Genomic DNA, 17,301 nt, shown 5'->3' with positions numbered 1-17,301 from the left:
CTATAAACTTTCTGTTTAGGAAAATGACTAAACAAAGCAAAACAAAAAATCCTCTCAACCCTTCCTCCCTATGGCAGTAGTGCAGAGATTTTTGGGCCAGGATACATGTCTCCTGCTGTGTTATGCTGGTGAAATACAAAACAGAGAGATCTCTTTCTGAAGAGCAAGTTTAGAGATGAATCTGTCAGACTGTTGGCTCCAAAGCAAACTGAAACGATCAGAGAAATTTGTTGAAGGCATGGCTGGGGTGAATGCCTCCTTTCTTACAGAAAGGGTATTTGAGCAAGAAGACTTGGTGATCTCCGTGCTGATGACTTTGCCCTGAAAAGAGATGTTCTCAGACCATTTGCATTCCCCAGGGTCTGGTCTCTCCCAGGGGTTTGGTGGTACAGCTGCGCTGGCACTCTTCCTAATGTACTTGTAATAGCAAAAAAACCACTTTCTCTGAAGGAAGTTTATTCTGGTTTGACAAGTGAAATGAAATGCAGCAATAAAAGCATTCTTAGACACTTATACTGGGCTTGAAATACAGATATTTTAACAGGAAAAGTAGTAGAAATGTGGAGTCATTTCTACTGAACTGGTAGTTCACAACCTTTCCTTGTATTTCAGGCAAATGTACAGACCTGTACAAAATGCATTTTATTGGAAGCTTGTGGGAAGACAGCGTCTTCTAGTGCATCCACATTTTCAAGGGGCCAACAGACCGACTCGCTAATGAGGGCAGAAATGGGAGATGTTCTTGACAGAGTGGACACCAGAGAGGTTAATAGCATAGAAAAGACCATAAGTAGCTCTCAATGAAATGGTACCCTACTGTGGTGAAAGCGGAAGACAGTAAGAATCTGAAATCCATTTGAGTTAAATATAAAAGAAGGTGTTGCTCTTCAGCAAGATAACTCTCAAAATTTGTTCATTGCAAGTTGAAAGGAAGCCCATATGGAGTGTCTACTTTGGAAAACTGTTGGACATGGAGGAAACTTTGAAGTGGTTTCTAGTGCTTTATGTGGTGCAGAGGCTCTTGGTCTTTCCTGTTTTGTGACCATATCTTGGTGTTTTATTCATTTTATGGTTAGAATTAAGTGTCTTTAGGTGCATAAACATGTCAGACAAGAGAAATAACCTTCATTTATTTTTCACTACTAAAGATTAAAAATACTTTTTGGTAACTATACATTCTAATGCTGCAGCTGCCTTGGCTTGTGCTTTAGGTTGTAAATTTGTCAAATAAGGAAACAAAGTCTGTGCTTGTTTGTTTGTTTGTTTTTGTAGTCAGAGGGTCTTCAAGTCCATCTAAGAAAAGATTGAGGAACGTCAGTGAAAATATGTTGTCATACCAAGGAAAATGCTGTTGAATTTTTTAAAGGGGAGTAAAATAGCAAAAGATAATATTGTAGTCTTGCATTATTTATGGTGCCTGTAGCTTTGAAAAAAATCTTGTGATGTTAAGGCTGTCCCAAAATGAACTGGAATAGTACATTTCTGTAACTCTGATTTCTTACTTTGTCTATAAAGTAGATATAGTAAGCTTGAGACTTGTTTTAAGTTCATGTAATAAGAGGAGGAGATAAACCCCCTCAAATTTCATAGCTTTATAAAATCTGTAGAAAATAAACAACTCTGTTGTAATTTGATATCAGTTCTGCACTAAAATCTTTTACCACAGTGTACCATTGTAACAATAAGCTTCAGTCATCTCTGTCTTTCAGCTTACCTGACTGTGATAAGCAGCACAGTATTTATTTCTGCCTTTATGTAAACATTATGCCACAAGTGGTTCATGACAGCACTTCAGCAAGCTGTGTCATGTGAGGATACTTGAGAAATGCATCAAAGGAGCTGACATTCTTACATTGAGGTTGAAAAAGGTTGCAGCACTTCTCTTAAAGCCAAGAAGCTTCAAGGGGAAGATCAATCTGAATTAGTTACGTTTTCTAACTCTCTTTGTGCCTATTAAAAAAGGACAAGATTCTGTCAAGCTAGTTGCATTTTCAGCTAAAAAAAAGCCAGAGTTAAATGGGGCAAACCAGCTAAACAAAAAAACCCTTTCAAAATATAGCATGAGATGTAGCTAAATTTGGAGTTCTTAGCAGCAAGCAGCTGCTTAAGTAATTAAAGTATATAAGGTGCTACTGACCAAAGCAATTAGTATGTAATTTCATTAACGGCGTTAGGATTGCAGTAACAATATTTAAGTCTTTCTGTCCAAATCAAGATTGCAGGCAATTTGTGCTGTGTCCAAGATGAGGCTGGGAGCAGTGCGGTGTTAGGGTGTGTTACAGCACCACTGTCTGAGTGGATCTGTAACTGCGCACGAGCAACTTGAACTGGCTGTGCCTTGTTAACCCTCCTAATTAACATACCTTGCTCGAGAATTTACATGTGCATGCACTTCTAAATTTTTATAAGCTAGGATGGCAGTAAGTTTCTATTTCAAACAAGGCTTCGTGGGGGCTAATTTTTTTGTTTATCTTTGCAATTAATTTGTGAGCTTGCTGCTGTTCAAGGGCAAAAGGGAATTACTGTTTTTGTGTATGTTTTCGTGGTTTGTCCTTAAGTGCTTGAAAAATCTTGGAGAGCTCAGGCATAGTAATGTTCCAAGTCCCTCTGAAATCTGAAGTATTGCAAATGATAGGTTTTTAAGTTGCAAGGTCTGCAGCTCAAAGACAATTGGGTGATGAGCCCAGTGACTACAGCTTCTAGGCTCCAGAATAACCATAAATATTCTTCAGAAAGATGACAATAAGTTTTAGAGCCTAAGCAGAAAAAAATATGCATCGGCGGGGGGAGAATGTGATATATACTGAAGTCTGAATACAAGTCACCTCTAAGGCTGGGGTGGCATCACTGATGAGTCACTCGGTCAGAGAACCGAGGCTGGGAAGGCTTGCCACTGGGACACACGTGGGTATTATTCCTATGGTAGCTAATCTAGAGGTGCTGACTTTGTTGAAAAGTCACTGAGAAAAGTCCTTCAGAGCCTTCAGGCTTTACAGCAGCACTTCTGGCCTACCTTGAGCTCTGTCCTGTTGACGCATTGCCTCTTTCTAGGTCTAAGCCTTTCTAGGTCTGAAAATATGTGGGCGTGCTTTTGGCGGAGCAAACCAGTCTTCTCTGCTTTTCTGGGCTGTATTTCAGATGTGAAACAGAGCAAGGTGAGCAGGTTGTCTCACCTCTTGAGAATACTGACCCTGTGTCCACAGGTTTTTGGGGTGTCTCTCCTAAGAGGGATGGTGGGGTGAGTTAAAGCAGTGCAGCACAGGACATCGGCGCCCTGCGAGCTCGTTTGAGCATGCCGGTGGCATCCTTGTCACTTGGGGTAAAAGAAGTGGAGACAGCCTCATAAAAAGTGATGGTCTGTTAACAGAGTACCCTTAAGGGAAAGTATCTTGTGTTCTGTTTCCAGCCTTGTTCTGTGGACGTGCAAGGAGGTGAGCCTAGGCAGGGGATTGGGCTCCATGAACACCGACTAGAAGGAGAAGAGCAGCAGGCTGATTTCCCAAAATCACAGGATATGCCCTGCATACCTGACCTGGGAATGCGCACAGCTTGTGGAATCAGGCACGTGGATCTCAGAAGGAAAACGGGCATAGTGGAAAAGTTTGTTTTGACTCACACGGAGCTGTGATGAGTCTTCTGCATAGCACACCTGCAGATTTCCCCTCTGGGTGAGCCTGATTTTGACTGATTTTCACCCATGCAGCTTACCTGTGGGATATAAATCACGAAGGACCAGGCTTTGCCTAGCTGAAAAGAAAGAAAACTTGATTTGGTGAGTTCAGAATAAACCTTAGCACGTGGTTTTCTTAGGCCTAAATAAAGTCAGGCTGATGTTACTGATTTTCAATGGAGTTGTGCATGGTAAATGTAGATTACTTGTTCTTTTGTATTGTTGCTGGTCTGGGGGTAGTTGTTGGTGACATAATCCTTGATTGGGGTTGGGGTTTTTTTTGGCTGTTATTTTATGTTAAAAAAACCAAAACAGGTTGACTAACGAGAGTTCTTGGAATCAGCGTAGTCACGGCAGAGGGAGGCATCACAGAGCTTTTATAAATGACTGTTTTCCTCCTGAGCGGAGTGGGGTAGAGACATCTTCAGCGGTGGCTCCACACCGCCATTTGGGATGAGACTGCAGCAATATGCTTTGCCATCTGGGGATCTGCGCAGCAGGACTGGAGCGTTCCCTTCTCATGCAGTGGAGGTTCACGCTTCGTTACAGCAGTAATTCCTCTCAAATTATCCACCCTTTGCTGACAAGGCCAGGGGAGGAGATCCCCTTATTCTGCACCCCAAAGGACTATGTGATTTTTCAGAAGCAGCTGCTTGGCTTGCCTGAAAGAAGAGCCTAAAATAGACAGCTGATTTGGGGACAGCATATCTGTGTGCAAATGAAATGAAATGTGTGCCCCAAAACACTACTCCTTTAGTAGGGCAAAGAAATGTAGGGAAAGCTTATATTGAGGTGTTGCCTGTGCAATAAGAAGATATCTGGATGGCAGCTGCCTTTGTCTCTGAAGTGAAGCTAAGGTAGCTAAGCTTGCTTATCGTTATTTGTCGGGTACTGGGTTTAAAAGTCAAGTCAGAGACAATTTCTAATTCTACAAGTAAGTTTCTAAAGTCCCCAACAGCCTCTTAAAGGAGGCTTTTTTAATGCAGTGTTGCAATTTCAAACAACTCTCCCCCAGTTTAGTCTCTTGTAGATATTTTACCAAAATAACAATTGCAGTTAATACTCAACTATTAAAGCAACTGATTAAAAAAACCCCAAAATTACCCTGGTGTTTAAGCATTTTACTTTTTCATATGACTTTGGTTCTGTTAAGTTTGACAAGAGGTACCTTAAAAATGAAATATTCCAAGTTGTCTGCTTTGTAAGTCCATCGGTCATAGCTAGGTAACTATTATATGCTGAAAACGCAATATTTAATTAACTTGGAAGAATAGCTGATTCATTAATTGCTGTGTGCAACTTTTGGAACTTAAATTACGTCCTCAAACATGCTTTCTAAGCCAGCAACAAACCTGTTTGAAGCAAAATTCAAAACTCACGGTTTAACCTTAGGAGTAAAGGTTAGCTCGGGTATCAGGTGATGAGGGACACGCCTAATTTAATAATAATAATAATAATAATAATAATAATAATAATAATAATAATGCTTCAGCACCAGCTCTGCAGGCACATCACTTCCTGAAGAGAAATGCTAATGGACTTTCTGGGCTAATCCAACCACTTTTTACTTGAAAGCTTTGTTGAAGTTGTTGTGGAGTGGATTTGAAATGAAACCCACTATGCAAGAAGGCTGGAGTTTGCTGGCTGCCAGGCAGGGACTTCCCAAGCAGTGGCGATGCTCTCTTGGAGCAGCCGCTGGTGCTGGTGCTGGAGCAGGCAGGGCGTTGCAGGCTTTGGCTGGAGCTACGGCAGCACGTTAGGAGGTTATGCACGATGTTTCCCGGAGCAGGGATAAAGCTTGGGCTTTCTTGGCAGGATGGGAGGGACTAATCCGTGCAGTGGTACTTATATTGATTTGTAAGGATTGTTCAGCTGGGATTACTCAGCTGGGTATTATGGTGTTTAATCAGGGAGGGAGAACACAAGTTCCCGAAAGGAAAGCAATAGATGCTTTAACTGTTTTTAACTTTGCCTTTAGTAGCTTTAGGTTTGCAAGACATGTGTTGCTCTCCTCATCTGTGTGAATTTTAAACTTCTTTTTGAACTGTGCCTTGTGTAGTAGTGTTGTTTGTCTATATTTGATTAGCACTCTCACTTCTTTTCTTCTTTTTATCGGACATGGACAAAAAGAATAAAATATCCAAGTAAAACTTTAGAGAAGCACTGTGAGTAGAAATCTGTATATGGAAAATAGTAGAAAAAATTGGGAAAAACAATTTTTTTCATGTAAACATAAGAAAAATATTTAATTGTTAAGTATTTTAAAACTTTTTAAACTGTTTTTGATGTAGGACTGGGTAATCTCAATAAAAATGCAACTAAACCTGACCATTTCTCTGTCAAATTGCAGCTCTCACTGATACAAGATATCTTTTTAAAGCCATTCTCTCATAAATATGACTGTCTAATATAATACGCAGTCAAGCATTTACTCTGTGGTCATCTGACAGTATTTCAATTCACCTCTACATTGCCACCCAGTGTTGCTCTTCTTGGGCTCTGACTTGTAAGTTCCTTAATGGCTCAGTAGGTTAACATGGGTTTGCCTGTTGTCTGAAAAGTTCCAGTGGATTTTCTGTTTGTTTTGTATGGGCCGCACAGGTCAGGAGCCCTTCTGCTGCCCAAGAGTTCCACGCACACCTCCTCTTGAAGCAAAAGTGATCATGATTTTTGTGATCATGATTTTGGGATATATTGGTGGGGCTTGCTTTCTCAGTTTGGCTGTTGAGGTAATGCATCAAGAGTGTGGCACCCAGTTAACCTCACCAAGAAGTTAAGACATGAATGGAGAATCCCTGGGGTCAGTTGATCTGTTGTGTGTCACACGTTCACTCTTTTCTTTTTTGTCCTGAGTTAAGGGTGGGCCACAACAAGGCTATAGGTTCATGACTGCCTCTCACAAAGTTATGACTTAAGCTTTAGCTTTCCTTCTGTTCCTGTCTTCTTTTGGGCCAGGAAAATCCATCTGACCTGTGCACTCTGTGATGAATTGCAGCCTTCACCAACATAACCACTCGGTCCTTGAGGGTTTTTTTGAGGATTGGTCTACTCTGACCCCAGGTTTGGCAATTGAAAGAATATCCCATTCTGCCTTCCATGGTTCTGCTTCTGTCTGGGTAACTGAGGCTGGTTTGGATTTTCCTTGTCTTGATAAACCCAAACAAAAAAGTGCTTTCTTTTTAAAGGTCTTTATCAGTCTTTTTCTTAAATCAATGAATTAAAAGTAGGTGACGTGAGAAAAAGGTACAGGAAAACCCTTGAACCTCATGTTTATGGAAAAAAACCCGCAGATGTTACCAGTTACTTGAAAATCGGTCTTTTCACTGGATTTTGTAATCTGCTCAAGAATTATGGTTTCCCGGAGGTCTGCTTAATCTGATGTTCTGCTTATGTGATGTGCTTACTCATTAGTTACCATACAGCAGTGCTTGTGCAGGCACTGGCCTGCGAAGAGGGTTTGGAAAGGCGACCGGCTGATTTCAGCGATAGCTGGACAAGGGTGTGCTCACCCAGCAGGAGGTGGGCAGTCCCAGTGTGCAGTGACACAGGATCAGCTGGTGTCCTGTTTGGCTTTGGGTTCAAACTATGACCTGATGCTTTTTTAAGAAGGAAGGTATGCTTTCTATTCTTTTTTTTTCCCAAAGCTGCAAATTTCCTTTGAGAAAATGGGTATCAGGAATTCTGTTTTCTAAATGGTCTGCGTGAGTCTGGAAAAGGGACTGGCTGTGACTTACATATTTTAATCTTATCTCTTATAGTTGGAACATGTGTAATCAGAATTCTAGATGGTTTAGATGATTTCCTTGGATTTCAAGCCTCTCTCATACTGATGCCTTAAGTGCTTCAACATTTGTGTGTGCAGTAGAGTCTAGCAAGAGTTCACCAGTGGTGGTGGTGATACCCACCCACAGCAATTGTCTGTCAAGGCAACCAATATCCATCCACTCCACAAAAGGACCAACCTGACTCTGCAGTCCTTGGCTTAGAAATGGGAGCATGTACAGTGGGAAGTGCTTCTGAATGTTATCTGTGAATAATTGCAGCACCATCAAAGGGCAAACCAGTAAAATCTCCATCAGGACATGTGTTGCTGTAGTTTATCCTCATAATTAGCAAATAAACCCTCCTTGTCCATGCTCCCTTCCTCTAAAAAGCTAGCTTTCATCATCTTCACTTTTTGGGATGCCAAGCTTTTTTTGTGAACTGGACAAAAACAGATTTTTTTCATTTTTTAGCCTTCCATCTTTTTCTATCAGAATTCCAAAAACTCATTTTACCCAATAATCCAAGTGTACAACTTCATTCCTTCCTGCTGCAGGGCACCTGTAGCCAGTTGTTCCTGTTACTCATTGAAACTTCGGTTTTTTATGAGCACCTTTCATATGTAGCTTATTCCTATAGTTGTTACCTAGCAACATTAATTTTGTTCAATTTAATTTGTCTTCTATTTCAAGAAACCTATCCAGGGGTGTTTTGAGAACATATCTGGAGTCTGACCATGAACCTTTAGAAAAGAGGTGTGAAATAATAAAGAGAATTCTCTCCAGCACCTGTAATTGAAGTATGTATACTTGGTGTTAGCCATCACAGCTGTATTGGCAGAAATGGGAATAGATGTGTGTGGCATTTAAAAATCACCTGGAAAATACTGAAGCAATTACAAGTTCACTGTTGATTTCTCTGTGTGGTTCTCTGGTTTCAGTGTGCTCAAAGAGCACAGATGTGTATCTCAATTTCATGCTCTTTTACCAACCAGCATCTCTGTTTCTTGCCCTTCTCTCCACGCCATGGTCCATTTAGCATTTTGCAAGCTGCACATGCACTGATTTGACATTTTGTAGGCCAGCAACTGTAGTTACAGTACAAAATAGAGGATTTCACTTAAGCTGAAGAACATTAGAATGCAATAAAGGAAAGGAGTGCAGAGGCTCATAAGGAGACTTACAGGGCATATAAAGTTTTGGGGTTCAGGCTTGTGATTTTTAATTCAGACTGTGGCTAGTCTGGGGTTAGTGATGCCTCTGGGACACAAAGTTGTGTTTGTGTCTTCTGCTTTCACTTTAAATGAACAAAAAAACACTGCAAGCTTCTAATGTTCAACTGAGGCAGTCTTGATATTTTTGTAATTCTGTCTGACAGCCTTCTCTGATCTGGAGAACAGTGTGAAAGCATAGGGTTTGCAAATGTTTTATATTGTCTTTTTGTTTCTTGTGCTAAACTTCCCATCCATATGGAGCTTTCAAGAAATCGGGAGGGGAGAGATTGCATAGAATTGGAGCTGATACTGGGAACAGAGGGTGTCATTCAGCTGTAGCATCACTGTGGAGGGCACTGTGGGGTTTTTAAAAAATTGTAAGAGATCTGCTTATTATCATCCACCTTCTGTTGCATGTGTCTCTCAGAGGTGTAGAAGCTGCCAAGTACTAAATACATGCATCCGTAGGGAGCTGTGGATACCAATTGTATGAAAATTACAGATCAACTGGTGCCTGTGGCATTAGTGGAAGCTGAAACCAGAGTATGGAGGGATAGGAGACATTTGTGTAAACATAGCGAGTGTAGTGACATGCTCAGAGGGAGAAAGTAATAGAGGAGTATGAGTGTTACCTAGAATGGACTTCTTTTTTGCATCATTACAACTGTGTGTTGTCAGTAATAGTACACTTTCAAAAAATTGTAGTGATGGAGGTCTCTGAAAAGTCTTTCTAATTGGACGCAGTACTGGAGGGACATGCTGCAATGCTCTTGTGCAAAGGGTGCCCTTAATATGAGGGGGAGTCTTAGAAAAGGGTTTGTATGCACATCTCACTGTGGTAATCCTTACCTGCATTTTTGATCCTAAAACATGAGATTTACATAGTGCCAAAACCCTTGCAAAACTTAATTGCATCACCAGTATGAATCAGAATAACTTACATGTGGTTTTAGAGGATTTGAAACAGGATCTTGAGATAGATACCACAAGTACTTTATATGTCTTTTTTCCCCCCTCTTTTCAAATTCTGGTTACTGTTCTTCTGTTCATTTTACTATAAATGTATTTTCCCTGTATCACCTGTGATTTACATACTCTTTCACTGCATCATCAATGCAGGATGGTAGGCTGTATGCAACTGTGTGTTTCTTTTCTTTCACTGTTTCCATCTGTCTCCTTGAGGGTTAATTCATATCTGCTGGAGGGGCTGCTCACAACTTGGATACCATGCTCTACTCAGCTAACTTCAGTGAAATCTTACATTAGGTATATCATAGCTTTTTTGTTTTGTCAAGATGGCTCTTGAATGTGCTGCTCTGAAACTCATTTTGCTGGTGTTAAGTTATCAGATAGGAAGAGGTGCCTATCTGTATCAAACACTTGTTTATGGATGTGCTGTTAGGTTTCCTATAGTATCAGACTTAATTCCATGGTGACAGAAAAGTGCTATAGTCTTTTTACAAATCTTCTACTGAATTCCTAGTAACTCTTGCATCAGTTATCTCTGGGAACTGATGATACAAGGGATAATGCTGGATGATTAAATTCAAAAATGAGCAAACAAGATGGAAATTATTTATCTTTTTAAATAAAATGTTTTTAAAAGCCTCCTAAATCACAACTAATTTAGGTCCTGTGATGTTTTTCAAAGTGTTCCCTATGAACTGTGGACCATATGTGAAAGGGAAGGGTGTTTGCTGAACATTCATTTAGAGACATTAAATGCATCCAAAGCTGAGATTGTTTCCATGTTTATCTCTTTTTCAGTAAACAGAATTTCTGTGATGCAGTGAGCCCCTTGACAGCTGTGAAAATACCTGCTTTCTTCAGGAAGCTGGCACAGCTGAAGATGAGCAGGATCATTTCAGCTTTGTGTCGCTTCAGAATAAGTGGGATCCTGCTTAGTCTTGTTAGCTGAGCTTAACATGTCAAGGCCAACAACTACCAAAATAAGTAAATAAATGAGGATCTAGGGGATAGAGAAGGGCTAGAAGCAGAAAGGCAAGTGGGACATGGTTAAGTACAGATTAAAGTTTGCTCAGGCCTAATTTAGTGGTTATCATCCCTCCTGTGTTATGCTCGAAAACATGAAAAATGTATGCAAGGTACTTTTTTTTTTAATGGAGCATGACAGCTTACCTACCTAACTAGCTTAGTAGAGTTTTGGTAACAAAGTTTTCCTGTTTCCTTGAATGGAACTTTTAAATCTTTTCTTGTAATTGAAATCATGATTTACTTTACCAAAAATATTACTTGCAACATCCAGTGGAGCTGGTTTCTGAACAAAGCCAAAGTTTAACAAATTGTGGGCAAAGAAACAAAAGGAAGTTCAGACAGCTGACAGTGTGTGCACTTTGGTTCTACTTTGGGAAAGAACATTGTTCACAGAAGAGTCTACAAAACTGCCAGTACCCTGTCCTCCACCAGAAATATGTCAGACCTAGGTTTTGCAAGTGTTCTCATTTAAAAATGGCAGTCAAAAGCTGAGGGCTGTTTGCATGCTTGTGCACGGAGGTGATAAGTAGCCTCTGTGCTGGTCAGTTGAAATGGAAGAATAGACCTTGAATATCCACTTTCCTACTCCTTGATTTTATGGCAGAATTCAATACAGATTAAGGACAATATAATTTTATAACCCTGGAAGTGCGTGTATGCAAGATATCTGGGGAGATGGAAGCTCCTCAGCTACCTGTAACTCTGCCTGCTAAATTCTTCCAGGTCAGTCACAAAATCTGTGTGTGCGTACTTAGAGGACCAGCATGGTCCTCTAAGTGCTGGATCAAAGTCCAATAGTTTGCAAATTTTGCTGTTAACTAGCAAGCCTTCTCAAAGTCAGTTTAGTCAACTTTTTTTTTTTTTCTGTGTAGGGTTGTCTTGATGGAGGCGGGATCTCACTGGTTGGTAGAGAGAGATACTTTGAAGGATCGCACTGTACATGAAATACCCTTCTGAACAGTATGCCTGCATATGGTTGAAACAGTTAGAAATCCTGCGGAGGGCTTATTTGATTTTTGTTAAGTTAAACTCGGTGGAGAGCCATCACAGTAACATACTGGATTACTTGTCAGGCTGAGACATCTGCTGGCACTTCTGAGGTGTAGGCTACAGCAGTGAGGTTTCCTATTGCATCATGCTGAAATCTCTCCAAAACATGATGGTATTTAGTAGTAAATGCCATTGTATAGAGATGAAACTGTATGAAATTCAAGATTGCAGGCTTTGTCTTCAAAAAGCTTAAGGATCTTGAGGATCTTTTGCTCCTGCAAAAGTTTTATAGCAAGACTGAAGGGCTATTATTAACAGTGCTGCAGCCACAGAGAAAAGGAGCTGACAGAGAAGTGAAACCAGATTCTGGACTTCAGTGCAGCATATTATTGGGAGAACTCTATATGCATCTTGTCAGTGCCTGTCCTGTTAGAAATTGAATTTAGGTGTGTAATTGATATACTTAAATGCCTACTAATGGTAATTCAATGCTTTAAACTATGTACTTGTTTTGCTTAGTGTTTTGCATGAAGTGCCTCATTTTATGCATATTAGGCTACATAGGACACCTTTGCAACTATTTGCTTATTCAGGGATAGCTTGAGATGACTCTTAATCATTCCTCCCATGTTACAATCACCTGAAAACTTAATGATCTTGCACGCTAATAGCTTTGTCTAAATTGTTAATAAATTAGCACCCTCAGGGACCTAGCCATATGGACTTCCACTGAATATATGCCTCGACTTTTTTCCCTTTCTGCTTTTCACCATGCTAAACGATTGCTGTTAGTTGCTGTAATTTAGTCCCTGATTCTGTGGTCAGGGTCTGTCTTTTATGTCTCCTACATCCAACCCCTAAGCTTTTACTTGACAGCCATCTGACACCCTACATCTTGGTACTTTAGATGAATGATAAAATTTAAAAGCCTTGTAATTCGGCCTCTCCCTCTTTATACTCCTACTTCTGTGGTTCCCTTGTGATTGCTCAATAAGTGTTTTTGATATGTCCTCTCCAAATAGGATAAGAATCTGGAGGATGGAATGAAATTTAAATTGCAGCTCTGTCTCAAGATCGCTAAAAATAGCAGGAAAATTATTGTAGACTTTGTCCAAGCAAAGCAAAGCTTAGATTGTTGAAAATGCAGCAACTAGCTGACGTACAGAGAAGATGGTGTAACCTAGTGAAGGTGAGTCTTAGTAGTAGTGTAGTAGCTGTTAAATACAAAAATTGAGGGAAATTATCATAAAGAATTGAAAGGAAGAAACAACCTGTTTGTCAGGTGATGTGGTTTTTTTTCCTCTCAGGTTTGGTTTGTTTTGTTTTGGGTTGTTATTTTGGTTTGTTTTTTGTTTTTTGTTTTTTTTTTGTTTTGTTTTGTTTTTTTTGTTGTTGTTGTTTTTTTGTTGTTGTTGTTGTTGTTTCTTTGGTTTGGGTTTTTTGGTGGGTTTTTTTGGGATTTTTTTTGATATGTGTTCAAACCTTGAAATCCTCTTGAGTATTCTAAGCAAAGGCTAAGTGGCTGTTACTTTTATAGTAAAGAGCCTACTGACTTGGAATGAGAAACATGGTGTTTCAGGTCACTAAATAGAGCTCAGGTGTAGGGACATGACCAGAAACCTGTTTAATTTTGAGCAGGTCTTTTGTTCACCCAACACTGAGAATGGAGGTCATCAGCATCCCAATACCATTGCCATGTAAATGCCATGTTCAGATCTCATTATGGTTATCAGGGCATGTTGTTGGAAGACAGAAATTGAGTGATGCTGTTTTAGATTTTATCCTCAAGAAATGTGATATTTGTACAAAATCCTTTATGGTATCTAAAAGAAAATAGTGCAGCTGGTTGCAAGCTGCTTCTGATGGTTCATTTACCTAGAAAACATGGCAGAAGAATGGATATTAGAAAACACAGTGTGTTTAAGCTGCAAAGCAGTGTGTGTTTGCCAGCTCCATTGCTTGTCTCTACTTTCCATCCCTGTCATGAAGAGTTTTGTGAGACAGAAAGTTTGCAGGCAGCAATGGTATGTTTTGCCAGGCCAGTTGATACGGCTGGAAAATAAGGGCACATTTTTGGCTGCACAAAGCTCTGTTGGGTCAGGAGTAGCTGTTCAGGCAGTGGCTGTGCTGTAACCAGAAGCAGATATCGATGTGTGTGTTCGTCAGCCTGCTGAACTCCTGATAGGGAGTGATGTAACTTGTGGCTAGGGAGTAATTACAGTGCTCTGCAAGAGAAGTTCAGAGAGTGGTTAGTGCAAAGGGCTTGTAGAGTTCTCTTGTCTTGCAGAGTAATTATGATCGTTAAGGAGGAATGATTCAGCACAAGTTACTTATTTACAGTGAGGTAAGGTGGCATATATAGAAAGGTTGGTGCCCTTTTTAGGGACTGTTGTTCCTCCAGCCAGCCACACCACATCCTTGGCTGATTTACTTTGTACTCTTTAAGGTAGAAGTCTGTCTATCACACTGCAAGAGCAAGGATACAGATAGATCTTTCTATATGAAAGTCACTGGACTGCCTGTCAAAATACTGTATCACAAAAGTATGGTAGGATTTTAAAAAGATGTAATAATCGCTTGTATAATGATGCCTTCCAGGACTGCAGCACTGTCTTAATTTTTTTCCTTCTAAATTATTCAATCTTGCAAAGTATTTATTACAGTGTTGGACAATCTAAACTTGATAATTTGCCAAGCCAAACTGAGGCATTTGTAAGTGATATGCTTTGGAAATACATGGCAGTTTATCAGTAAGTGAAGTGATGCTTCACATTTGCATTGTCATTATTAAAAAATCCACTAAATTCTTGTTTCATACACACGGACATATATATATGGAGAGAGAGAGAGAGAGTAAATACTGTTCATATTTATTCTGTGTCCATAGCTTTTCTCCATGAAAGACAAAACAAATCTCCATTGCTGGCTCTTACTTTTTGTGGATTTCTACTCTAAGAGAAATACATTATTTCTGCAATAAAAATATTGCTCTGTAAAAATGTAGTTAAATAATTATGTTACAATTTTACTGAAACTTAGTCTTTGCTCTTTCCACATTTCCTTTGCCTGGGACTTCCAGATGTGTTACACTGCCTTTGTTTTGTCTTTCAGATGACGACGTGGACCTGGAAGCTTTGGTAAACGACATGAATTCCTCATTTGAAAGTTTATACTCTACATGCAGCATGCAGTCGGAAACCGCTCCACTCCTCCAGAATGGCCAGCTGAGCCGCAGCCAGCTGCCATCCTCGGGGTCCAGCACCCTGCAGCCCATGTCCCCGAGGCAGAAGGTGCAGCGCTCCCAGCCAGTGCGCATCATGGCAGTCAGGTAGGGACAAGGCACTCGCCTCCTTTTCCATAAGTTGCCATGAACTTGCTTCAGAGGAACTATATTTTAAAATAGGAGATCCACTTTGGTAAGGAATTTAGTGTTAGACTGGACTTTTGCGTAGAAAAGTGTACTAAGTAGGTGAAGGACATAGTATTTCCACGTATTATCACCCTTGTTTTAGTCAAGGTTTGATGTTTCTGCAGTAGCTGATTTGTAGAAGTGTGTCATTGGTACCGGTTGGCAGAAGCTGTATCCATATTTGGATTTTCTTCCAAACTGGTAAAACCAGTGCTCTCAAGTCTGGTGTCCACTGACAGCCTATAGGTTTTATTAAACAAAAGAGATTATGTAGACAGATGAGGCAGATGAGGGTATGCTTAACTACTTTTGATACACAGCAAGTGCCTCTCTCTTTGTGGAGGTATCCTGAATGGTTTAAGACCAACAAAAAAAACCCAAACAAACAAACAAAAAAGTCTTAGTATCACTTTCAACTCACTTCAGTGCGTTGTGTAAATAATTACCCAAAAAAAAGTGTTTAAGTTGTCCCCCTGTTGTAAAGCTGAGGACTGGAATTCAGGCTTCAAGTGGAAAACTCTTGATGGTGATGGGAGAGTGTATAGGTGATGTACAGGTTCTTAAAATCTTTTTAGGCAGCAGGAGGAAGGGAGCTCCTGTCAGCATGAGTAAGTAAATTAATTTCTTTCCTGCTAGTTAGCAGTTTGTTCTTTGAAGGAAGTGAAAAGTAATAATATAATAAAAAAAAATTCCATGTGTAGAAGGGGTGGCTTCTAACTCTTAACACTGATGTATTGCTTATAGGAATGGTATATGTGAGAGAGGCAGCTTTTCTATTTGAATGGATATGCAGTGCAGCTAAGTCAGCTAATGATGCCATCAGTTTTACAGGTATTTCATAGTTAACCTCGGATGAGGCTGTACTGGAAAATGTACTCTCTGGAGTCCTATAGCTGTTGATATTTTGTAAATATCTCAGTCAAAACACTTAAATTATTTTTGGCATTTAAAAACTTAGCGACTCTTATTTTGAGAACACTTTGCCTTTTTGAAATCTGTACTTCCATGCACACCAGAATATCCTGTGTTTATCATCATCAAAGAAGGTAATGTTGAAGCTTCTATTCAGGGTTATCTGGACCCATCTTGTTTGCCACCAGTACAGAGTGATTTGACTGTGGTCTCCTAGGAGCACAGGTTTATGTGTGTATCAGTTATGAAGTAAATGATCCACTGGCAGCAGTGCAGCCACAGCAGAGCACAGCACAGAGAATTCCCAGCTTCAGGAAACCACACCTTTCTAATTGTCTTGAGTCTGTGGTTCCACTTCTTACAGTGGAGGTCAGTCAAAAACTTGCAGTACAGCACCCTGTTGCACAGATATGATATGTCTACTGGTCTGAAGAAATCTTACACTGTCCTCTTACCCTGTGCTGTAGAGAACTGCACACATAAGGAGCATAGAAAAAAACCCATATGAAGCAGGTCAAGTAGTTGTTAGCATGGTTCATAGTTGTGGCTGGAACCTGCTATTTATTGCAACCCCCCCCAGATCTGTTAGACTCATTCATGGAACACCAAGGCAACTAAATTGCAGGACAAAGTTACCTGTGGAGCAGATTTCACAGTAGTTGAATTTTGCCATTCCCCAGGTACAGGCAAAGACAATGAGAGTACCCAGAGTGGGAGATGCTGCTGTGGGCAAGCTCAGCAGCTGTCTCCCAAGCAGCTCTGTTGAGAAGGCTTTTTTTGCTGAAGGCATGCAGAAAAATGAGAGCAAACTAAGTTTTTAATGATTTGCCTTTCAAATCCAGTAAGTTGATTTGGAAACTTTCACGATTGCCACTAGATGGTGCCTTCTGCTTAGGCATTGAAGGGCAGCCTGCTGCAGTCAGCTAGCGCATCTTCAGTGGTGATGCCCTGGCAGCAGGGAAACCAGAAGCCATCTGTGTAGTCATTAATAGATCTTACAGCTTTTCTGGTAGGTTTTAGGGGGTTTTTTTGTTGGTGTGGGCACTGCAGGTGTACTATATAAACTGGAACTTGAAACTCTGTTACATGTAGACTCATGAGGCATACTTTGGTGGATGCAAACTTGTCTGAACAGTAACTGTACAACAGGCATAAGGTGGGAGGCTAAAATTCCAGCTAATTGCTTATTGCTGAAGCCACGTCTTTGCCTTTTCATTTCTCCAGGAAATGCTGAGTTGCTTGGAGATAGAATCTGATATTATAATGAGGTGACAATATTGGTTTAAGTCTCAGCTTAGAGGACTCTACAGCAGGGTACATGTTTGTTTTCAAATCCACTTGGAATTTGGC

At 40.3% G+C, this 17,301-nt stretch overlaps 1 protein-coding gene across 11 annotated transcripts in view; it reads left to right on the top strand.

Annotated features, from left to right (window-relative positions):
* GRB10 (growth factor receptor bound protein 10) overlaps window positions 1–17,301 on the top strand; it is a 145,115-nt gene that overhangs the window by 74,064 nt on the left and 53,750 nt on the right. For 10 of the 11 annotated variants that reach the window (XR_005255973.1, XM_038129250.1, XM_038129245.1 and 7 more), the window contains one exon: window positions 14,742–14,958. Coding sequence is in view for 10 of the 11 variants with exons in the window: in XM_038129245.1 (XP_037985173.1) it covers window positions 14,742–14,958 (217 nt within the window). In the remaining variant the exon portion in view is untranslated. Of the gene's footprint in view, window positions 1–12,652; window positions 12,820–14,741; window positions 14,959–17,301 lie in introns of all 11 variants that reach the window. The other variant, XM_038129249.1, reaches the window with a different exon arrangement.

Source organism: Motacilla alba, chromosome 2 (genome assembly GCF_015832195.1).
Source record: "Motacilla alba alba isolate MOTALB_02 chromosome 2, Motacilla_alba_V1.0_pri, whole genome shotgun sequence".
NCBI lineage: Eukaryota > Metazoa > Chordata > Aves > Passeriformes > Motacillidae > Motacilla > Motacilla alba.
The sequence above is the reverse complement of the archived record's forward strand: the minus strand, read 5'-3'. Positions and strand labels throughout refer to the sequence as shown.